Source organism: Oncorhynchus tshawytscha, linkage group LG09 (genome assembly GCF_018296145.1).
Source record: "Oncorhynchus tshawytscha isolate Ot180627B linkage group LG09, Otsh_v2.0, whole genome shotgun sequence".
NCBI classification, from domain to species: Eukaryota; Metazoa; Chordata; class Actinopteri; order Salmoniformes; family Salmonidae; genus Oncorhynchus; species Oncorhynchus tshawytscha.
The window spans coordinates 481,280-504,625 of record NC_056437.1 but is presented as its reverse complement, the minus strand read 5'-3'; the positions used below and the strand labels follow the sequence as shown (position 1 = coordinate 504,625).

The 23,346-nt window shown below is 42.7% G+C and overlaps 1 protein-coding gene across 2 annotated transcripts in view; it reads right to left on the bottom strand.

Annotated features, from left to right (window-relative positions):
- Window positions 1-23,346, bottom strand: part of galt (galactose-1-phosphate uridylyltransferase) — a 136,305-nt gene that overhangs the window by 53,518 nt on the left and 59,441 nt on the right. For both annotated transcript variants that reach the window (XM_042326361.1, XM_042326360.1), the window contains exon 5: window positions 21,980-22,036. In XM_042326361.1, coding sequence (XP_042182295.1) covers window positions 21,980-22,036 — 57 coding nt within the window. The remainder of the gene's footprint in view (window positions 1-21,979; window positions 22,037-23,346) is intronic.

The following is a 23,346-nucleotide window of genomic DNA, read 5'->3' as shown; positions in this document are numbered from 1 at the left end:
TAAGTTATTATAAGAAAAGGCTAGTAAAGGTTAGTTATAATAGTGAGGCTGGGGGGTAAAGGTTAGTTATAATAGTGAGGCTGGGGGTAAAGTAAAGGTAAGCTGGGGAGTAAAGTTAGTTATAATAGTGAGGCTGGGGGAGTAAAGGTTAGTTATAATAGTGAGGCTGGGGGTAGTAAAGGTTATTATAATAGTGAGGCTGGGGAGTAAAGGTTAGTTATAATAGTGAGGCTGGGGGAGTAAAGGTTAGTTATAATAGTGAGGCTGGGGGAGTAAAGGTTAGTTATAATAGTGAGGCTGGGGGAGTAAAGGTTAGTTATAATAGTGAGGCTGGGGGAGTAAAGGTTAGTTATAATAGTGAGGCTGGGAAGTAAAGGAAAGTGAGGTAGTAAAGGTTAGTTATAATAGTGAGGCTGGGGAAGTAAAGGTTAGTTATAATAGTGAGGCTGGGGAGTAAGGTTAGTTATAATAGTGAGGCTGTGGGAGTAAAGAAAAGAGTAGTAAAGGTTAGTTATAATAGTGAGGCTGGGGGAGTAAAGGAAAGGTAGTAAAGGTTAGTTATAATAGTGAGGCTGGGGGAGTAAAGGTTAGTTATAATAGTGAGGCTGGGGGAGTAAAGGTTAGTTATAATAGTGAGGCTGGGGAGTAAAGGTTAGTTATAATAGTGAGGCTGGGAAGTAAAGGTTAGTTATAATAGTGAGGCTGGGGGAGTAAAGGAAAGTAGTTAGTTATAATAGTGAGGCTGGGGGGAGTAAAGGTTAGTTATAATAGTGAGGCTGGGGGAGTAAAGGTTAGTTATATAATAGAGGCTGGGGAAGTAAGGTTAGTTATAATAGTGAGGCTGGGGGAGTAAAGGTTAGTTATAATAGTGAGACTGGGGAGTAAAGGAAAGGTAGTAAAGGTTAGTTATAATAGTGAGGCTGGGGAGTAAAGGTTAGTTATAATAGTGAGGCTGGGAGTAAAGTAAAGGTTAGTTATAATAGTGAGGCTGGGGAGTAAAGGTTAATTATAATAGTGAGGCTGGGGGGATTAAAGGTTAGTTATAATAGTGAGGCTGGGGAAGTAAAGGTTAGTTATAATAGTGAGGCTGGGGGAGTAAAGGTTAGTTATAATAGTGAGGCTGGGGGTTATAAAGGAAAGGTAGTAAAGGTTAGTTATAATAGTGAGGCTGGGGGAGTAAAGGTTAGTTATAATAGTGAGGCTGGGGGAGTAAAGGTTAATTATAATAGTGAGGCTGGGGGAGTAAAGGTTAGTTATAATAGTGAGGCTGGGGGAGGGAAAGGTAGTAAAGGTTAGTTATAATAGTGAGGCTGGGGGGATTATAAAAGAAAGGTAAAAGTAAAGGTTAGTTATAATAGTGAGGCTGGGGGAGTAAAGGTTAGTTATAATAGTGAGGCTGGGGGAGTAAAGGTTAGTTATAATAGTGAGGCTGGGGGGAGTAAAGGTTAGTTATAATAGTGAGGCTGGGGGAGTAAAGGTTAGTTATAATAGTGAGGCTGGGGAAGTAAAGGTTAGTTATAATAGTGAGGATGGGGGAGTAAAGGTTAGTTATAATAGTGAGGCTGTGGGGGAGTAAAGGAAAGGTAGTAAACGTTAGTTATAATAGTGAGGCTGGGGGAGTAAAGGTTAGTTATAATAGTGAGACTGGGGGAGTAAAGGAAAGGTAGTAAAGGTTAGTTATAATAGTGGGGCTGGGGAGTAAAGGTTAGTTATAATAGTGAGGCTGGGGGAGTAAAGGTTAGTTATAATAGTGAGGCTGAGGAAAGGGAGTAAAGGTTAATTATAATAGTGAGGCTGGGGGATTAAAGGTTAGTTATAATAGTGAGGCTGGGGGAGTAAAGGTTAGTTATAATAGTGATGCTGGGGGAGTAAAGGTTAGTTATAATAGTGAGGCTAGGGGAAGTAAAGAAAGGTAGTAAAGGTTAGTTATAATAGTGGGGCTGGGAGTAAAGGAAAGGTAAGTAAAGGTTAGTTATAATAGTGAGGCTGGGGGAGTAAAGGTTAGTTATAATAGTGAGGCTGGGGGGGAGTAAAGGTTAGTTATAATAGTGAGGCTGGGAAGTAAAGGTTAGTTATAATAGTGAGGCTGGGGGAGTAAAGGTTAGTTATAATAGTGAGGCTGGGGGAGTAAAGGTTAGTTATAATAGTGAGGCTGCGGGGGGTAAAGTAAAGGTTAGTTATAATAGTGAGAGCTGGGGAGTAAAGGTTAGTTATAATAGTGAGGCTGTGGGGAGTAAAGGAAAGGTAGTAAAGGTTAGTTATAATAGTGAGGCTGGGGAGTAAAGGTTAGTTATAATAGTGAGGCTGGGGGAGTAAAGGTTAGTTATAGTAGTGAGGCTGGGGAGTAAAGGTTAGTTATAATAGTGAGGCTAAGGTTAGTTATAAAGGAAAGGTAGTAAAGGTTAGTTATAATAGTGAGGCTGGGGGAGTAAAGGTTAGTTATAATAGTGAGGCTGGGGAGTAAAGGTTAGTTATAATAGTGAGGCTGGGGGAGTAAAGGTTAGTTATAATAGTGAGGCTGGGGGTAAAGAAAAGGTTAGTTATAATAGTGAGGCTGGGGAGTAAAGGAGTTATAATAGTAGCTAAAGGTTAGTTATAATAGTGAGGCTGGGGGAGTAAAGGTTAGTTATAATAGTGAGGCTGGGGGAAGTAAAGGTTAGTTATAATAGTGAGGCTGGGGTAAAGTAAAGGTTAGTTATAATAGTGAGGCTGGGGAGTAAAGGTTAGTTATAATAGTGAGGCTGGGGGAGGGAAAAGTAAAGGTTAGTTATAATAGTGAGGAGGGGAGTAAAGGTTAGTTATAATAGTGAGGCTGGGAAGTAAAGGTTAGTTATAATAGTGAGCTGGGGAAGTAAAGGTTAGTTATAATAGTGAGGCTGGGGGAGTAAGGAAAAAAGGTTAGTTATAATAGTGAGGCTGGGGGGTAAGAAAGTAAAGGTTAGTTATAATAGTGAGGCTGGGGGAGTAAAGGTTAGTTATAATAGTGAGGCTAGGGATAGTAAAGGTTAGTTATAATAGTGAGGCTGGGGAGTAAAGGTTAGTTATAATAGTGAGGCTGGGGGAGTAAAGGTTAGTTATAATAGTGAGGCTGGGGGAGTAAAGGTTAGTTATAATAGTGAGGCTGGGGGAGTAAAGGTTAGTTATAATAGTGAGGCTGGGGGGGGAGTAAAGGTTAGTTATAATAGTGAGGCTGGGGGAGTAAAGGAAAGGTAGTAAAGGTTAGTTATAATAGTGAGGCTGGGGGAGTAAAAGGTTAGTTATAATAGTGAGGCTGGGGTAGTAAAGGTTAGTTATAATAGTGAGGCTGGGGAGTAAAGGTTATAATAGTGTAGCTAAAGGTTAGTTATAATAGTGAGGCTGGGGGAGTAAAGGAAAGGTAGTAAAGGTTAGTTATAATAGTGGGCTGGGGAGTAAAGGTTAGTTATAATAGTGAGGCTGGGGGAGTAAAGGTTAGTTATAATAGTGAGGCTGGGGGGAGTAAAGGTTAGTTATAATAGTGAGGCTGGGGGAGTAAAGGTTAGTTATAATAGTGAGGCTGGGGAGTAAAGGTTAGTTATAATAGTGAGGCTGGGGGAGTAAGGTTAGTTATAATAGTGAGGCTGGGGGAGTAAAGGAAAGGTAGTAAAGGTTAGTTATAATAGTGAGGCTGGGGGGGTAAAGGAAAGGTAGTAAAGGTTAGTTATAATAGTGAGGCTGGGGGAGTAAAGGTTAGTTATAATAGTGAGGCTGGGGGAGTAAAGGTTAGTTATAATAGTGAGGCTGGGGGGGGAGTAAAGGAAAGGTAGTAAAGGTTAGTTATAATAGTGAGGCTGGGGGAGTAAAGGAAAGGTAGTAAAGGTTAGTTATAATAGTGAGGCTGGGGGAGTAAAGGTTAGTTATAATAGTGAGGCTGGGGGAGTAAAGGTTAGTTATAAAAGGTTAGTTATAATAGTGAGGCTGGGGGAGTAAAGTTAAGTTATAAAAGGTAGTAAAGGTTAGTTATAATAGTGAGGCTGTAAAGGAAAGGTAGTAAAGGTTAGTTATAATAGTGAGGCTGGGGGAGTAAAGGTTAGTTATAATAGTGAGGCTGGGGGGTAAAGTAAAGGTTAGTTATAATAGTGAGGCTGGGGGAGTAAAGGTTAGTTATAATAGTGAGGCTGGGGAGTAAAGGTTAGTTATAATAGTGAGGCTGGGGAGTAAAGGTTAGTTATAATAGTGAGGCTGGGGGAGTAAAGGTTAATTATAATAGTGAGGCTGGGGAAGTAAAGGTTAGTTATAATAGTGAGGCTGGGGGAGTAAAGGAAAGGTAGTAAAGGTTAGTTATAATAGTGAGGCTGGGGGAGTAAAGGTTAGTTATAATAGTGAGGCTGGGGGGAGTAAAGGTTAGTTATAATAGTGAGGCTGGGGAGTAAAGGAAAGGTAGTAAAGGTTAGTTATAATAGTGAGGCTGGGGGAATAAAGGTTAGTTATAATAGTGAGGCTGGGGAGTAAAGGAAAGGTAGTAAAGGTTAGTTATAATAGTGAGGCTGGGGAGTAAAGGTTAGTTATAATAGTGAGGCTGGGGGAGTAAAGGTTAGTTATAATAGTGAGGCTGGGGGAGTAAAGTTATAATAGTGGTAGTAAAGGTTAGTTATAATAGTGAGGCTGGGGGAGTAAAGGTTAGTAAAGGTTAGTTATAATAGTGAGGCTGGGGGAGTAAAGGTTAGTTATAATAGTGAGGCTGGGGGAGTAAAGGTTAGTTATAATAGTGAGGCTGGGGAGTAAAGGAAAGGTAGTAAAGGTTAGTTATAATAGTGAGGCTGGGGGAGTAAAGGTTAGTTATAATAGTGAGGCTGGGGAAGTAAAGGTTAGTTATAATAGTGAGGCTGAGGGTTAGTAAAGGAGGTAAAAGGTTAGTTATAATAGTGAGGCTGGGGGAGTAAAGGTTAGTTAGTTATAATAGTGAGGCTGGGGAGTAAAGGAAAGGTAGTAAAGGTTAGTTATAATAGTGAGGCTGGGGGAGTAAAGGTTAGTTATAATAGTGAGGCTGGGGAGTAAAGGTTAGTTATAATAGTGAGGCTGGGGTAAAGTAAAGGAAAGGTAGTAAAGGTTAGTTATAATAGTGAGGCTGGGGGTAATAAAGGTTAGTTATAATAGTGAGGCTGGGGGAGTAAAGGTTAGTTATAATAGTGAGGCTGGGGGAGTAAAGGAAAGGGTTAGTTATAATAGTGAGGCTAGGGGAGTAAAGGTTAGTTATAATAGTGAGGCTGGGGGAGTAAAGGTTAGTTATAATAGTGAGGCTGGGGGAGTAAAGGTTAGTTATAATAGTGAGGCTGGGGGAGTAAAGGTTAGTTATAATAGTGAGGCTGGGGGAGTAAAGGAAAGGTAGTAAGGTTAGTTATAATAGTGAGGCTGGGGGGAGTAAAGGTTAGTTATAATAGTGAGGCTGGGGGAGTAAAGGTTAGTTATAATAGTGAGGCTGGGGGAGTAAAGGTTAGTTATAATAGTGAGGCTGGGGAGTAAAGGTTAGTTATAATAGTGAGGCTGGGGGGATAAAGGAAAGGTAGTAAAGGTTAGTTATAATAGTGAGGCTGGGGGGGAGTAAAGGTTAGTTATAATAGTGAGGCTGGGGGAGTAAAGGTTAGTTATAATAGTGAGGCTGGGGGGTTATAATAGTAAAGGTTAGTTATAATAGTGAGGCTGGGGAGTAAAGGTTAGTTATAATAGTGAGGCTGGGAGTAAAGGAAAGGTAGTAAAAGTTAGTTATAATAGTGAGGCTGGGGGAGTAAAGGTTAGTTATAATAGTGAGGCTGGGGGAGTAAAGGTTAGTTATAATAGTGAGGCTGGGGGAGTAAAGGTTAGTTATAATAGTGAGGCTGGGGGAGTAAAGGTTAGTTATAATAGTGAGGCTGGGGGAGTAAAGGAAAGGTAGTAAAGGTTAGTTATAATAGTGAGGCTGGGGGAGTAAAGGTTAGTTATAATAGTGAGGCTGGGGGAGTAAAGGTTAGTTATAATAGTGAGGCTGGGGGGAGTAAAGGTTAGTTATAATAGTGAGGCTGGGGGAGTAAAGGTTAGTTATAATAGTGAGGCTGGGGGAGTAAAGGTTAGTTATAATAGTGAGGCTGTAAAGGGGAGTAAAGTTATAATAAGGTAGTAAGGTTAGTTATAATAGTGAGGCTGGGGGAGTAAAGGTTAGTTATAATAGTGAGGCTGGGGGAGTAAAGGTTAGTTATAATAGTGAGGCTGGGTAGTAAAGGTTAGTTATAATAGTGAGGCTGGGGTAGTAAAGGTTAGTTATAATAGTGAGGCTGGGGGAGTAAAGGTTAGTTATAATAGTGAGGCTGGGGAGTAAAGGTTAGTTATAATAGTGAGGCTGGGGAGTAAAGGTTAGTTATAATAGTGAGGCTGGGGGGTAGTAAAGGTTAGTTATAATAGTGAGGCTGGGGAGTAAAGGTTAGTTATAATAGTGAGGCTGGGGGAGTAAAGGTTAGTTATAATAGTGAGGCTGGGGAGTAAAGGTTAGTTATAATAGTGAGGCTGGGGGAGTAAAGGAAAGGTAGTAAAGGTTAGTTATAATAGTGAGGCTGGGGGAGTAAAGGTTAGTTATAATAGTGAGGCTGGGGGAGTAAAGGTTAGTTATAATAGTGAGGCTGGGGGAGTAAAGGTTAAAGGTAGTAAAGGTTAGTTATAATAGTGAGGCTGGGGAGTAAAGGAAAGGTAGTAAAGGTTAGTTATAATAGTGAGGCTGGGGGAGTAAAGGTTAGTTATAATAGTGAGGCTGGGGAGTAAAGGTTAGTTATAATAGTGAGGCTGGGGGAGTAAAGGTTAGTTATAATAGTGAGGCTGGGGGGAGTAAAGGTTAGTTATAATAGTGAGGCTGGGGGAGTAAAGGTTAGTTATAATAGTGAGGCTGGGGGAGTAAAGGTTAGTTATAATAGTGAGGCTGGGGGAGTAAAGGAAAGGTAGTAAAGGTTAGTTATAATAGTGAGGCTGGGGGGAGTAAAGGAAAGGTAGTAAAGGTTAGTTATAATAGTGAGGCTGGGGGAGTAAAGGTTAGTTATAATAGTGAGGCTGGGGGGTTAGTTATAGTAAAGGTTAGTTATAATAGTGAGGCTGGGGAGTAAAGGAAAGGTAGTAAAGGTTAGTTATAATAGTGAGGCTGTAAAGGAAAGGTAGTAAAGGTTAGTTATAATAGTGAGGCTGGGGGAGTAAAGGTTAGTTATAATAGTGAGGCTGGGGGAAGTAAAGGTTAGTTATAATAGTGAGGCTGGGGGAGTAAGTTAGTTATAATAGTGAGGCTGGGGTAGTAAAGGTTAGTTATAATAGTGAGGCTGGGGGAGTAAAGGAAAGGTAGTAAAGGTTAGTTATAATAGTGAGGCTGGGGGAGTAAAGGTTAGTTATAATAGTGAGGCTGGGGGAGTAAAAGGTTAGTTATAATAGTGAGGCTGGGGGGTAGTAAGGTTAGTTATAATAGTGAGGCTGGGGGGAGTAAAGGTTAGTTATAATAGTGAGCTGGGGGAGTAAAGGTTAGTTATAATAGTGAGGCTGGGGGGTAAAGGTTAGTTATAATAGTGAGGCTGGGGGAGTAAAGGTTAGTTATAATAGTGAGGCTGGGGGAGTAAAGGAAAGGTAGTAAAGGTTAGTTATAATAGTGAGGCTGGGGGAGTAAAGGTTAGTTATAATAGTGAGGCTGGGGGGAGTAAAGGTTAGTTATAATAGTGAGGCTGGGGAGTAAAGGAAAGGTAGTAAAGGTTAGTTATAATAGTGAGGCTGGGGGAGTAAAGGTTAGTTATAATAGTGAGGCTGGGGGAGTAAAGGTTAGTTATAATAGTGAGGCTGGGGGAGTAAAGGTTAGTTATAATAGTGAGGCTGGGGGGAAGTAAAGGTTAGTTATAATAGTGAGGCTGGGGGGGAAAGGTAGTAAAGGTTAGTTATAATAGTGAGGCTGGGGGGGGAGTAAAGGTTAGTTATAATAGTGAGGCTGGGGGAGTAAAGGTTAGTTATAATAGTGAGGCTGGGGGAGTAAAGGTTAGTTATAATAGTGAGGCTGAGTAAAGGAAAGGTAGTAAAGGTTAGTTATAATAGTGAGGCTGGGGAGTAAAGGTTAGTTATAATAGTGGAGCTGGGGAGTAAAGGTTAGTTATAATAGTGAGGCTGGGGGAGTAAAGGTTAGTTATAATAGTGAGGCTGGGGGTAAAGTAAAGGTTAGTTATAATAGTGAGGCTGGGGGAGTAAAAGGTTAGTTATAATAGTGAGGCTGGGGAGTAAAGGAAAGGTAGTAAAGGTTAGTTATAATAGTGAGGCTGGGGGAGTAAAGGTTAGTTATAATAGTGAGGCTGGGGGAGTAAAGGTTAGTTATAATAGTGAGGCTGGGGGAGTAAAGGAAAGGTAGTAAAGGTTAGTTATAATAGTGAGGCTGGGGGAAGTAAAGGTTAGTTATAATAGTGAGGCTGGGGGAGTAAAGGTTAGTTATAATAGTGAGGCTAAAGGTTAGTTATAATAGTGAGGCTGGGGGAGTAAAGGAAAGGTAGTAAAGGTTAGTTATAATATAGGAGGCTGGGGGAGTAAAGGTTAGTTATAATAGTGAGGCTGGGGAGAGTAAAGGTTAGTTATAATAGTGAGGCTGGGGGAGTAAAGGTTAGTTATAATAGTGAGGCTGGGGGGAGTAAAGGTTAGTTATAATAGTGAGCTGGGGGAGTAAAGGAAAGGTAGTAAAGGTTAGTTATAATAGTGAGGCTGGGGGAGTAAAGGTTAGTTATAATAGTGAGGCTATAGTAAAGGTTAGTTATAATAGTGAGGCTGGGGGAGTAAAGGTTAGTTATAATAGTGAGGCTGGGGAAAGTAAAGGTTAGTTATAATAGTGAGGCTGAGGGAGGCTGGGGAGTAAAGGTTAGTTATAATAGTGAGGCTGGGGGGGAGTAAAGGAAAAGTAAAGGTTAGTTATAATAGTGAGGCTGGGGGAGTAAAGGTTATAAAAGGTAGTAAAGGTTAGTTATAATAGTGAGGCTGGGGGAGTAAAGGTTAGTTATAATAGTGAGGCTGGGGGAGTAAAGGTTAGTTATAATAGTGAGGCTGGGGGAAGTAAAGGTTAAAGTTATAATAGTGAGGCTGGGGGAGTAAAGGTTAGTTATAATAGTGAGGCTGGGGAGTAAAGGTTAGTTATAATAGTGAGGCTGGGGGGTAAAGTAAAGGTTAGTTATAATAGTGAGGCTGGGGGAGTAAAGGTTAGTTATAATAGTGAGGCTGGGGGAGTAAAGGAAAGGTAGTAAAGGTTAGTTATAATAGTGAGGCTGGGGGAGTAAAGGTTAGTTATAATAGTGAGGCTGGGAAGTAAAGGTTAGTTATAAAGGAGGCTGGGGTAGTAAAGGTTAGTTATAATAGTGAGGCTGGGGGAGTAAAGGTTAGTTATAATAGTGAGGCTGGGGGAGTAAAGGTTAGTTATAATAGTGAGGCTGGGAGGTTAGTTATAATAGGAGGCTGGGAAGTAAAGGTTAGTTATAATAGTGAGGCTGGGGAGTAAAGGTTAGTTATAATAGTGAGGCTGGGGGGGAAAGTAAAGGTTAGTTATAATAGTGAGGCTGGGGGAAGTAAAGGTTAGTTATAATAGTGAGGCTGGGGGAGTAAAGGTTAGTTATAATAGTGAGGCTGGGGGAGTAAAGGTTAGTTATAATAGTGAGGCTGGGGGAGTAAAGGTTAGTTATAATAGTGAGGCTGGGGGAGTAAAGTTAGTTATAATAGTGAGGCTAGTAAAGGTTAGTTATAATAGTGAGGCTGGGGGAGTAAAGGTTAGTTATAATAGTGAGGCTGGGGGGAGTAAAGGTTAGTTATAATAGTGAGGCTGGGGGAGTAAAGGAAAGGTAGTAAAGGTTAGTTATAATAGTGAGGCTGGGGGGAGTAAAGGTTAGTTATAATAGTGAGGCTGGGGGTAGTAAAGGTTAGTTATAATAGTGAGGCTGGGGGAGTAAAGGTTAGTTATAATAGTGAGGGGGGGGGAGTAAAGGTTAGTTATAATAGTGAGGCTGGGGGAGTAAAGGTTAAAGGTTAAAGTTATTATAATAGTGAGGCTGGGGAGTAAAGGTTAGTTATAATAGTAAAGGTTAGTTAGTTATAATAGTGAGGCTGGGGGAGTAAAGGTTAGTTATAATAGTGAGGCTGGGGGAGTAAAGGTTAGTTATAATAGTGAGGCTGGGGGAGTAAAGGAAAGGTAGTAAAGGTTAGTTATAATAGTGAGGCTGGGGAGTAAAGAGTAAAGGTTAGTTATAATAGTGAGGCTGGGGTAAGTAAAGGTTAGTTATAATAGTGAGGCTGGGGGAGTAAAGGTTAGTTATAATAGTGAGGCTGGGGGAGTAAAGGAAAAGTAAAGTTAGTTATTATAATAGTGAGGTTAGTTATAATAGTGAGAGCTGGGGGTAAAGGTTAGTTATAATAGTGAGGCTGGGGGGGGAGTAAAGGTTAGTTATAATAGTGAGGCTGGGGGAGTAAAGGTTAGTTATAATAGTGAGGCTGGGGAGTAGTAAAGGTTAGTTATAATAGTGAGGCTGGGGGAGTAAAGGAAAGGTAGTAAAGGTTAGTTATAATAGTGAGGCTGGGGGAAGTAAAGGTTAGTTATAATAGTGAGGCTGGGGGAGTAAAGGTTAGTTATAATAGTGAGGCTGGGGGGGAGTAAAGGTTAGTTATAATAGTGAGGCTGGGGAGTAAAGGTTAGTTATAATAGTGAGGCTGGGGGAGTAAAGGTTAGTTATAATAGTGAGGCTGGGGGAGTAAAGGTTAGTTATAATAGTGAGGCTGGGGGAGTAAAGGTTAGTTATAATAGTGAGGCTGGGGGAGTAAGGTTAGTTATAAAGGCTAGTAGTAAAGGTTAGTTATAATAGTGAGGCTGGGGGTAAGTAAAGGTTAGTTATAATAGTGAGGCTGGGGGAGTAAAGGTTAGTTATAATAGTGAGGCTGGGGGAGTAAAGGTTAGTTATAATAGTGAGGCTGGGGAGTAAAGGAAAGGTAGTAAAGTTTAGTTATAATAGTGAGGCTGGGGGGAGTAAAGGTTAGTTATAATAGTGAGGCTGGGGGGGGAGTAAAGGTTAGTTATAATAGTGAGGCTGGGGGGAGTAAAGGTTAGTTATAATAGTGAGGCTGGGGGGAGTAAAGGTTAGTTATAATAGTGAGGCTGGTTAGTAAAGGAAAGGTAGTAAAGGTTAGTTATAATAGTGAGGCTGGGGGGAGTAAAGGTTAGTTATAATAGTGAGGCTGGGGGGGAGTAAAGGTTATAATAGTTATAATAGTGAGGCTGGGGTAGTAAAGTTAGTTATAATAGTGAGGCTGGGGTAAAGTAAGGTTAGTTATAATAGTGAGGCTGGGGGGAGTAAAGGTTAGTTATAATAGTGAGGCTGGGGGAGTAAAGGTTAGTTATAATAGTGAGGCTGGGGGAGTAAAGGAAAGGTAGTAAAGGTTAGTTATAATAGTGAGGCTGGGGAGTAAAGGTTAGTTATAATAGTGAGGCTGGGGGAGTAAAGGTTAGTTAGGTAGTAAAGGTTAGTTATAATAGTGAGGCTGGGGGGGAGTAAAGGTTAGTTATAATAGTGAGGCTGGGGGGTAAAGGTTAGTTATAATAGTGAGGCTGGGGGTAAGTAAAGGTAGTTAGTTATAATAGTGAGGCTGGGGGAGTAAAGGTTAGTTATAATAGTGAGGCTAGTAAAGGTTAGTTATAATAGTGAGGCTGGGGGAGTAAAGGAAAGGTTAGTTATAATAGTGAGGCTGGGGGAGTAAAGGTTAGTTATAATAGTGAGGCTGGGGGAGTAAAGGTTAGTTATAATAGTGAGGCTGGGGGAGTAAAGGAAAGGTAGTAAAGGTTAGTTATAATAGTGAGGCTGGGGAGTAAAGGTTAGTTATAATAGTGAGGCTGGGGGAGTTATAAAAGGCTAGTAAAGGTTAGTTATAATAGTGAGGCTAAAGGGGAGTAAGGTTAGTTATAATAGTAAAGGTTAGTTATAATAGTGAGGCTGGGGGAGGGGTAGTAAAGGTTAGTTATAATAGTGAGGCTGGGGGAGTAAAGGTTAGTTATAATAGTGAGGCTGGGGGAGGGGGAGTAAAGGTTAGTTATAATAGTGAGGCTGGGGAGTAAAGGTAGTAAGGTTAGTTATAATAGTGAGGCTGGGGGGGTTAAAGGTTAGTTATAATAGTGAGGCTGGGGGAGTAAAGGAAAGGTAGTAAAGGTTAGTTATAATAGTGAGGCTGGGGGAGTAAAGGTTAGTTATAATAGTGAGGCTGGGGGAGTAAAGGAAAGGTAGTAAAGGTTAGTTATAATAGTGAGGCTGGGGGTAAAGGTAAAGGTTAGTTATAATAGTGAGGCTGGGGGAGTAAAGGTAGTAAAGGTTAGTTATAATAGTGAGGCTGGGGGAGGTTAGTTATAATAGTGAAAGGTTAGTTATAATAGTGAGGCTGGGGGGTAGTAAAGGTTAGTTATAATAGTGAGGCTGGGGGAGTAAAAGGTAGTAAAGGTTAGTTATAATAGTGAGGCTGGGGGAAGTAAAGGTAGTAAGTTAGTTATAATAGTGAGGCTGGGGGAGTAAAGGTTAGTTATAATAGTGAGGCTGGGGGAGTAAAGGTTAGTTATAATAGTGCTGGGGGGCTGTTAGTTATAATAGTGGGGAGTAAAGGAAAGGTAGTAAAGGTTAGTTATAATAGTGAGGCTGGGAGTAAAGGGAGTAAAGGTTAGTTATAATAGTGAGGCTGGGGGAGTAAAGGAAAGGTAGTAAAGGTTAGTTATAATAGTGAGGCTGGGGAGTAAAGGTAGTAAAGGTTAGTTATAATAGTGAGGCTGGGGGAGTAAAGGTTAGTTATAATAGTGAGGCTGGGGGTAAAGGTAAAGGTTAGTTATAATAGTGAGGCTGGGGGAGTAAAGTTAGTTATAATAAGGCTGGGGGTAGTAAAGGTTAGTTATAATAGTGAGGCTGGGGGAGGGAGTAAAGGTTAGTTATAATAGTGAGGCTGGGGAGTAAAGGTTAGTTATAATAGTGAGGCTGGGGGAGTAAAGGTTAAAGGTTAGTTATAATAGTGAGGCTGGGGAGTAAAGGTTAGTTATAATAGTGAGGCTGGGGAGTAAAGGTTAGTTATAAAGTGAGGCTAGTAAAGGTTAGTTATAATAGTGAGGCTGGGGGAGTAAGGAAAGGTAGTAAAGGTTAGTTATAATAGTGAGGCTGGGGGAGTAAAGGTTAGTTATAATAGTGAAGTAAAGGTTAGTTATAATAGTGAGGCTGGGTAGTAAAGGTTAGTTATAATAGTGAGGCTGGGGAGTAAAGGAAAGGTAGTAAAGGTTAGTTATAATAGTGAGGCTGGGGAGTAAAGGTTAGTTATAATAGTGAGGCTGGGGGAGTAAAGGTTAGTTATAATAGTGAGGCTGGGGGAGTAAAGGAAAGGTAGTAAAGGTTAGTTATAATAGTGAGGCTGGGGGAGGGGTAGTAAAGGTTAGTTATAATAGTGAGGCTGGGGGGGTAGTAAAGGTTAGTTATAATAGTGAGGCTGGGGGAGTAAAGGTTAGTTATAATAGTGAGGCTGGGGGAGTAAAGGTTAGTTATAATAGTGAGGCTGGGGGAGTAAAGGAAAGGTAGTAAAGGTTAGTTATAATAGTGAGGCTGGGGGAGTAAAGGTTAGTTATAATAGTGAGGCTGGGGGAGTAAAGGTTAGTTATAATAGTGAGGCTGGGGGAGTAAAGGTTAGTTATAATAGTGAGGCTGGGGGAGTAAAGGTTAGTTATAATAGTGAGGCTGGGGGTAAAGGTAAAGGTTAGTTATAATAGTGAGGCTGGGGGAGTAAAGGTTAGTTATAATAGTGAGGCTGGGGGAGTAAAGGGTTATAATAGTGAGGTAGTAAAGGTTAGTTATAATAGTGAGGCTGGGGGAGTAAGTTAGTTATAATAGTGAGGCTGGGGGAGTAAAGGTTAGTTATAATAGTGAGGCTGGGGAGTAAAGGAAAGGTTAGTTAGTTATAATAGTGAGGCTGGGTAGTAAAGGTTAGTTATAATAGTGAGGCTGGGGGAGTAAAGGAAAGTAAAGGTTAGTTATAATAGTGAGGCTGGGGGAGTAAAGGTTAGTTATAATAGTGAGGCTGGGGGAGTAAAGGTTAGTTATAATAGTGAGGCTGGGGGAGTAAAGGAAAGGTAGTAAAGGTTAGTTATAATAGTGAGGCTGGGGGAGTAAAGGTTAGTTATAATAGTGAAGTAAAGGTTAGTTATAATAGTGAGGCTGGGGGAGTAAAGGAAAGGTAGTAAAGGTTAGTTATAATAGTGAGGCTGGGGGAGTAAAGGAAACGTAGTAAAGGTTAGTTATAATAGTGAGGCTGGGGGGAGTAAAGGTAGTAAAGGTTAGTTATAATAGTGAGGCTGGGGGAGTAAAGGTTAGTTATAATAGTGAGGCTGGGGAGTAAAGGTTAGTTATAATAGAGAGGCTGGGGGAGTAAAGGAAAGGTAGTAAAGATTAGTTATAATAGTGAGGCTGGGGGAGTAAAGGTTAGTTATAATAGTGAGGCTGGGGGAGTAAAGGTTAGTTATAATAGTGAGGCTGGGGGAGTAAAGGTTAATTATAATAGTGAGGCTGGGGGAGTAAAGGTTAGTTATAATTGTGAGGCTGGGGGAGTAAAGGTTAATTATAATAGTGAGGCTGGGGGAGTAAAGGTTAGTTATAATTGTGAGGCTGGGGGAGTAAAGGAAAGGTAGTAAAGGTTAGTTATAATAGTGAGGCTGGGGGGAGTAAAGGAAAGGGATGGGTGGTGCAAAAGCTGAAGAAGAAGAAGAGCTCTCCAGTAGTAGTGCCAAAACATTCAAAAGCCATTTTGTGAAGTTTATCAGCTTTCAAAGCAGAATTACTTTCCCATTGGTCCTCAACTGTAGTGTATGATATACCATTTTGTAACTCTGAGTCTCTACATTTATCCAATGTAAAAAAATAAAATAGAAATCGGACTGTGCCTCGACACAATCCTGTCTCAGAGCTCTACGGACAATTCCTTCGACCTCATATCTTGGTTTTTGCTCTGACATGCACTGTCAACGGTGTCATTATGTGTAGATTGATGAGGATTATTATCTTTAATCCATTTTAGAATAAAGCTGTAACGTAACAAGTGGAATAAAGGAAGGGGCCTGAATACTTTCTGAATTCACTGTAAATGTCTTGATGTATCAGCTTTCAGATTTGAAAAATAATACGCTTAATTAAAGGATTAGATAGAAAATCAATTCTCAGGTTGGGAGCTTCAGGTGACTGCTACTGCTCACTCGCACTGCATTCTGGGACGTCAATGATTATAGCTTCTACACTTGGCCACTATATCAGTATGCAGCTACTTTATAGATGGGCCTCTTCTTTACAAGATGCTATACATGTCTCCTGCCTCAACCATGGAACCAGTTTTATATTCAACACTGAAGTATACCGGAAGTCTTGAAATGTCTGTGGTGTCCCATCTTAACACATTGTAATAGAGAGGCATTATTATTGAGACTACTGAGATTATTGAGACTATTGACAAAGCTTCAGAAGCAAAGCACAAAACTATCTCAGCATTTCTGTAGCTGTACGTATAGAATGGGAGGCAGTTGATATCATTCCATTATTGTACATTTTCCCTTTAGATATTTCGGATTCATACTGAGGAGATGATATCTCATTAAGAGTTGTTGACTCATCATATAATCTACTTGCTGAAAGTAAATCAAATGTCTGATGTCCTGACAACACGCTAGCTGTCAACAGAGTTTTCAACCTTTAAATTACATATTTGTCATGACATGAAAGCAATTTTATTATGAGTTGTGAAAACAACACATTGTGGATGTTGGTAGAGTAAATTGAAGTGACATATGCTCTCAGAAGTCCCTAGTGGTGTCAGTCTGTCTATCAGCATGCAGAGGGGTGGAGATGGAAGTAAGAGTTGATGAGATTAGAATACTAATTTCTGTTTAGGTCGTGTGTAATGAACTTTGAATCCCCATATTAAATACAAAGAAAGGCATGCTGTGTAGTCATATAGAGGATATACAGCTGGAACAGGCCAAGTTTGCTGTAACTAGCCAAGACTGAAAAAAATAAGTTGTAGCTTATGTCTCAAAAGACGGTAAAACTCAAAACCTATAGAGCTGGAACTAGCCTTCTCAGGACACATGTCCTCCGATAAGGAGAGCTGGAACTAGCCTTCTCAGGGCCCATGTCCTCCAATAAGGAGAGCTGGAACTAGCCTTCTCAGGACACATGTCCTCCGATAAGGAGAGCTGGAACTAGCCTTCTCAGGGCCCATGGCCTCCAATAAGGAGAGCTGGAACTAGCCTTCTCAGGGCCCATGGCCTCCGATAAGGAGAGCTGGAACTAGCCTTCTCAGGGCCCATGGCCTCCGATAAGGAGAGCTGGAACTAGCCTTCTCAGGGCCCATGGCCTCCGATAAGGAGAGCTGGAACTAGCCTTCTTGGAGATAGTTACTAACTACATCACTCTACTCCCTCTCTGTTCTCTTTGTCCATCTCGCTGTAATACTAGTGATAGATAGCATGCCAGTAAACTGCATAGTTTTCTGATGTCTTCATCAGAGGAATGTTCTTTAATGAGAGCTCCTTACACAACTTATAAAGATATCTTCACTAGACGACGGACTAATCCACTCCTCTTTGTACTTTGGTACAGCCCAGTCTGCTCCGTTTCCATATTAAATGTCCCTGGCCACAGAGAAACTAGTCAAATCCTGAGCTCATCCAGAGAGGCTGAACAGTCCTTGATGCTATAAAACCGTCACACACAGAGGAGACAGGGGAGTTGAGGGGGACAGGGAGGGAGAGAGAGAGAGAGAGAGGGAGAGATGCTGGTTGGGTAACAGTCTTCAAAGTGCCTTTACAGTCCAGAGAGCCAACAATGATGCTAAAAAAAATTGTGTTTTAGAAAAAAAAAGTCAAGGCGTATCATTTTACATTTAAAACTGTCAGCTATGCAGCTCAATTTAGGACGCTCAATAAAGTGTTTTTACTGATCTGTTTTTACACACAATGAACATCTAATAACAGTTGGAATAATCAAGGACTTGTTTTACGAGCTGGAGACCAGAGTAAAGTGTCCAACAAACATCTGGAAGTAAGCACAGCTTTGCATTGGCGTGTATTCATGGATGCCAAGGGAAGCAAAGGCAAAACATTTACCAAGAAAGAATGTATTCTTCGTCTCTCTGTGTTTCGTCATTTTCCTTCAATTCACAAGAGGCTGAATGTATACTACATATCCAAAAGCATGTGGACACCTGCTCGTCGAACATCTCGTTCCAAAATCATGGGCATTAATATGGAGTTGGTCCCCCCTTTGCTGCTATAACAGCCTCCACTTTTCTGGGAAGGCTTTCCACTAGATGATGGAACGTTGCTGCTATAACAGCCTCCACTCTTCTGGGAAGGCTTTCCACTAGATGATGGAACATTGCTGCTATAACAGCCTCCACTCTTCTGGGAAGGCTTTCCACTAGATGTAGGAACATTGCTGCTATAACAGCTATAACAGCCCCCACTCTTCATTTTGTTGATCCCTGCCTACAGACAGAAACTAAAACAAGCTCCCACGCTGAGGTCTGTCCAACGCTGGTCTGACCAAGCTGACTCCACACTCCAAGACTGCTTCCATCACGTGGACTGGGAGATGTTTCGTATTGCGCCAGACAACAACATGGACGAATACGCTGATTCGGTGTGCGAGTTCATTAGAACGTGCATTGAAGATGTCGTTCCCATAGCAACGATTAAAACATTCCCTAACCAGAAACCGTGGATTGATGGCAGCATTCGTGTGAAACTGAAGGCGCGAACCACTGCTTTTAATCAGGGCAAGGTGTCTGGTAACATGACTGAATACAAACAGTGCAGCTATTCCCTCCGCAAGGCTATCAAACAAGCTAAGCGCCAGTACAGAGACAAAGTAGATTCTCAATTCAACGGCTCAGACACAAGAGGCATGTGGCAGGGTCTACAGTCAATCACGGACTACAGGAAGAAACCCAGCCCAGTCACGGACCAGGATGTCTTGCTCCCAGGCAGACTAAATAACTTTTTTGCCCGCTTTGAGGACAATACAGTGCCACTGACACGGCCTGCAACGAAAACATGCGGTCTCTCCTTCACTGCAGCCGAAGTGAGTAAGACATTTAAACGTGTTAACCCTCGTAAGGCTGCAGGCCCAGACGGCATCCCCAGCCGCGCCCTCAGAGCATGCGCAGACCAGCTGGCCGGTGTGTTCACGGACATATTCAATCAATCCCTATACCAGTCTGCTGTTCCCACATGCTTCAAGAGGGCCACCATTGTTCCTGTTCCCAAGAAAGCTAAGGTAACTGAGCTAAACGACTACCGCCCCGTAGCACTCACATCCGTCATCATGAAGTGCTTCGAGAGACTAGTCAAGGACCATATCACCTCCACCCTACCTGACACCCTGGACCCACTCCAATTTGCTTACCGCCCAAATAGGTCCACAGACGATGCAATCTCAACCACACTGCACACTGCCCTAACCCATCTGGACAAGAGGAATACCTATGTGAGAATGCTGTTCATCGACTACAGCTCGGCATTCAACACCATAGTACCCTCCAAGCTCGTCATCAAGCTCGAGACCCTGGGTCTCGACCCCGCCCTGTGCAACTGGGTACTGGACTTCCTGACGGGCCGCCCCCAGGTGGTGAGGGTAGGCAACAACATCTCCTCCCCGCTGATCCTCAACACTGGGGCCCCACAAGGGTGCGTTCTGAGCCCTCTCCTGTACTCCCTGTTCACCCACGACTGCGTGGCCACGCACGCCTCCAACTCAATCATCAAGTTTGCGGACGACACAACAGTGGTAGGCTTGATTACCAACAATGACGAGACGGCCTACAGGGAGGAGGTGAGGGCCCTCGGAGTGTGGTGTCAGGAAAATAACCTCACACTCAACGTCAACAAAACTAAGGAGATGATTGTGGACTTCAGGAAACAGCAGAGGGAACACCCCCATCCACATCGATGGAACAGTAGTGGAGAGGGTAGCAAGTTTTAAGTTCCTCGGCATACACATCACAGACAAACTGAATTGGTCCACTCACACAGACAGCATCGTGAGGAAGGCGCAGCAGGCCTCTTCAACCTCAGGAGGCTGAAGAAATTCGGCTTGTCACCAAAAGCACTCACAAACTTCTACAGATGCACAATCGAGAGCATCCTGGCGGGCTGTATCACCGCCTGGTATGGCAACTGCACCGCCCTCAATCGTAAGGCTCTCCAGAGGGTAGTGAGGTCTGCACAATGCATCACCGGGGGCAAACTACCTGCCCTCCAGGACACCTACACCACCCGATGCTACAGGAAGGCCATAAAGATCATCAAGGACACCAACCACCCGAGCCACTGCCTGTTCACCCCGCTGTCATCCAGAAGGCGAGGTCAGTACAGGTGCATCAAAGCTGGGACCGAGAGACTGAAAAACAGCTTCTATCTCAAGGCCATCAGACTGTTAAACAGCCACCACTAACATTGAGTGGCTACTGCCAACACACTGTCAATGACACTGACTCTACTCCAGCCACTTTAATAATGGGAATTGATGGGAAATGATGTAAATATATCACTAGCCACTTTAAACAATGCTACCTTATATAATGTTACTTACCCTACATTATTCATCTCATATGCATACGTAGATACTGTACTCTATATCATCGACTGCATCCTTATGTAATACATGTATCACTAGCCACTTTAACTATGCCACTTGGTTTACATACTTATCTCATATGTATATACTGTACTCGATATCATCTACTGTATCTTGCCTATGCTGCTCTGTACCATCACTCATTCATATATCCTTATGTACATATTCTTTATCCCCTTACACTGTGTATAAGACAGTAGTTTTTTGGAATTGTTAGTTAGATTACTTGTTCGTTATTACTGCATTGTCGGAACTAGAAGCACAAGCATTTCGCTACACTCGCATTAACATCTGCTAACCATGTGTATGTGACAAATACAATTTGACTTGACTTGACTTGACTTTTCCACTACATGTAGGAACATTGCTGCTATAACAACCTCCACTCTTCTGGGAAGGCTTTCCACTAGATGTAGGAACATTGCTGCTATAACAGGCCCCACTCTTCTGAGAAGGCTTTCCACTAGATGTTGGGACATTGCTGAGGGGACCTACTTCCATTCAGCCACAAGAGTATTAGTGAGGTAGGGCACTGATGTTGGGTGATTAGGCCTGGCTCGGAGTCGGCGTTCCAATTCATCTGAAAGGTGTTTGATGGGGTTGAGATCAGGGCTCTGTGCAGGCCAGTCAAGTTCTTCCACACTGATATCAATAAACCATTTCTATATGGACCTCGCTTTGTGCACGGAGGCATTGTCATGCTGAAACAGGAAAGGGTATTCCCCAAACTGTTGCCACAAAGTTGGAAGCACAGAATCATCTAGAATGTCATTGTATGCTGTAGCGTTAAGATTTCCCTTCACTGGAAATAAGGGGCCCGAAACATCAAACAGGCCAAAACCATCATTCCTCTTACAACAAACTTTACAGTGGGCACTATGCATTGGGGCAGGTAGCGTTCTCCTGGTATCCGTCAAACCCAGATTAGTCTGTCAGACTGCCAGATGGTGAAGCGTGACTCATCACTCCAGAGAACGTGTTTCCACTGCTCCAGAGTCCAATGGCGGAGAACTTTACACCACTCCAGCTAACGCTTGGCATTGTGCATGGTGATTTTAGGCTTGTGTGCCTAAAATGGCTGCTCCATGGCTGCTCGGCCATGGAAACCCATTTCATGAAGCTCCCAACTAACAGTTATTATGCTGACGTTGCTCCAGAGGCAGTTTGGAACTCAGTAGTGAGTGTTGCAACCGAGGACAGACAATTTTTACGCGCTTCAGCACTCGGCGGTCCCGTTCTGTGAGCAACACATACTGAGCAGCTCATTGTTATAGGCAAAAGTATGCTACATGGCAGACCAATCCGAACTCTCGGGAATGTTCAGCCAAGCCATTATCTCAGCCAATCATGGCTAGCGGGAAGGTTCCTGACTTTTTCTGTGTTTAGACCAACTAGGCATGTAATTTAACCATTTTATTCGTATTTACAGACTGCATACACGTTTGTTATTAAGGCAAAGTTCACATGTTCCAGAAGGCACTTCTGCCCCAAAAAAACATTTTGCAAAGAAATGCCTTTCCTGTGAAGTAGTGACATGCAACATATATCTAATTTCCTGAAACTAGTCACAGATGTAGTGTATCTCACCAGAGAAAGCATCCTAGTGAGCAAAACAGTACCCCTCTTTCTCTGTCTGTGTAGGCCATCTATCTGATCATGTCTGGTCATAAAGAGTATGACATTGTTGCCTCCCATAGCATTGAATGCAAGGGAAGCCAGCGAGCATCTGGCCCCCCTTCATAAAAAAAAAAACACACACTTACAAGCTAATGTAGCAGACTGTATAACAGTAGTGTACGGTCCAACAATATGACCATTATTACAGACTGCTGGAGGGTAATATACTGGACCGGTCGGCCTTGTTGTTCAATGGAGTCTAATGAAACCTCTCTTTCAGGAGTGGGTAACAGTGAGAATAGAGGTTGGAACAGGCTGGCTTACCTGGCAGTGAGGATAGAGGTTGGAACAGGCTGACTTACCTGGCAGTGAAGATGGGGGTTGGAACAGGCTGACTTACCTGGCAGTGAGGATGGGGGTTGGAACAGGCTGACTTACCTGGCAGTGAGGATGGGGGTTGGAACAGGCTGACTTACCTGGCAGTGAGGATGGGGGTTGGAACAGGCTGACTTACCTGGCAGTGAGGATAGAGGTTGGAACAGGCTGACTTACCTGGCAGTGAGGATGGGGGTTGGAACAGGCTGACTTACCTGGCAGTGAGGATGGGGGTTGGAACAGGCTGACTTACCTGGCAGTGAGGATGGGGGTTGGAACAGGCTGACTTACCTGGCAGTGAGGATAGAGGTTGGAACAGGCTGACTTACCTGGCAGTGAGGATGGGGGTTGGAACAGCCCATCATGGCTCCTTTATTCTCAAAGATCTGAAACACAGTTAAAGACAGGTCTTAGTGGTTTCTCCGCTCATCGCGCCGACAGAAACAAACATCTTTCTGGTAAGAAGAGGGGCAGGGGCGTATGCCTTATGGCTAACGAGACGTGGTGTGGTCACAAAAGCATTACAGGAACTCAAGTCCTTCTGTTCACCTGATTTAGAATTCCTCACAATCAAATGTCGAACGCATTATCTACCAAGAGAATTCTCTTCGATTATAATCACAGCCGTATATATTCCTCCCCAAGCAGACACATCGATGGCTCTGAACAAACTTTATTTGACTCTTTGCAAACTGGAATCCATACATCCTGAGGCTGCATTCATTGTAGCTGGGGATTTTAACAAGGCTAATCTGAAAACAAGACTCCCTAAATTGTATCAGCATATCGATTGCGCAACCAGGGCTGGCAAAACCTTGGATCACTGCTATTCTAACTTCCGCGACGCATATAAGGCCCTGCCCCGCCCTCCTTTCGGAAAAGCTGACCACGACTCCATTTTGTTGATCCCTGCCTACAGACAGAAACTAAAACAAGAAGCTCCCATGCTGAGGTCTGTTCAACGCTGGTCCGACCAATCTGATTCCACACTCCAAGACTGCTTCCATCACGTGGACTGGGACATGTTTCGTATTGCGTCAGACAACAACATTGACGAATACGCTGATTCGGTGTGCGAGTTCATTAGAACGTGCGTTGAAGATGTCGTTCCCATAGCAACGATTAAAACCTTCCCAAACCAGAAACCGTGGATTGATGGCAGCATTCGCGTGAAACTGAAAGCGCGAACCACTGCTTTTTTTAAAAAATGTATCATTTAAAAAAAATTGTATCTTTATTTTACTAGGCAAGTCAGTTAAGAACAAATTCTTATTTTCAATGACGGCCTAGGAACAGTGGGTTAACTGCCTGTTCAGGGGCAGAACGACAGATTTGTACCTTGTCAGCTCGGGGATTCGAACTTGCAAGAGGAATACCTATGTGAGAATGCTGTTCATCGACTACAGCTCGGCATTTAACACCATAGTACCCTCCAAGCTCGTCATCAAGCTCGAGACCCTGGGTCTCGACCCCGCCCTGTGCTACTAGGTACTGGACTTCCTGACGGGCCGCCCCCAGGTGGTGAGGGTAGGCAACAACATCTCCACCCCGCTGATCCTCAACACTGGGGCCCCACAAGGGTGCGTTCTGAGCCCTCTACTGTACTCCCTGTTCACCCACGACTGCGTGGCCACGCACACCTCCAACTCAATCATCAAGTTTGCGGACGACACAACAGTGGTAGGCTTGATTACCA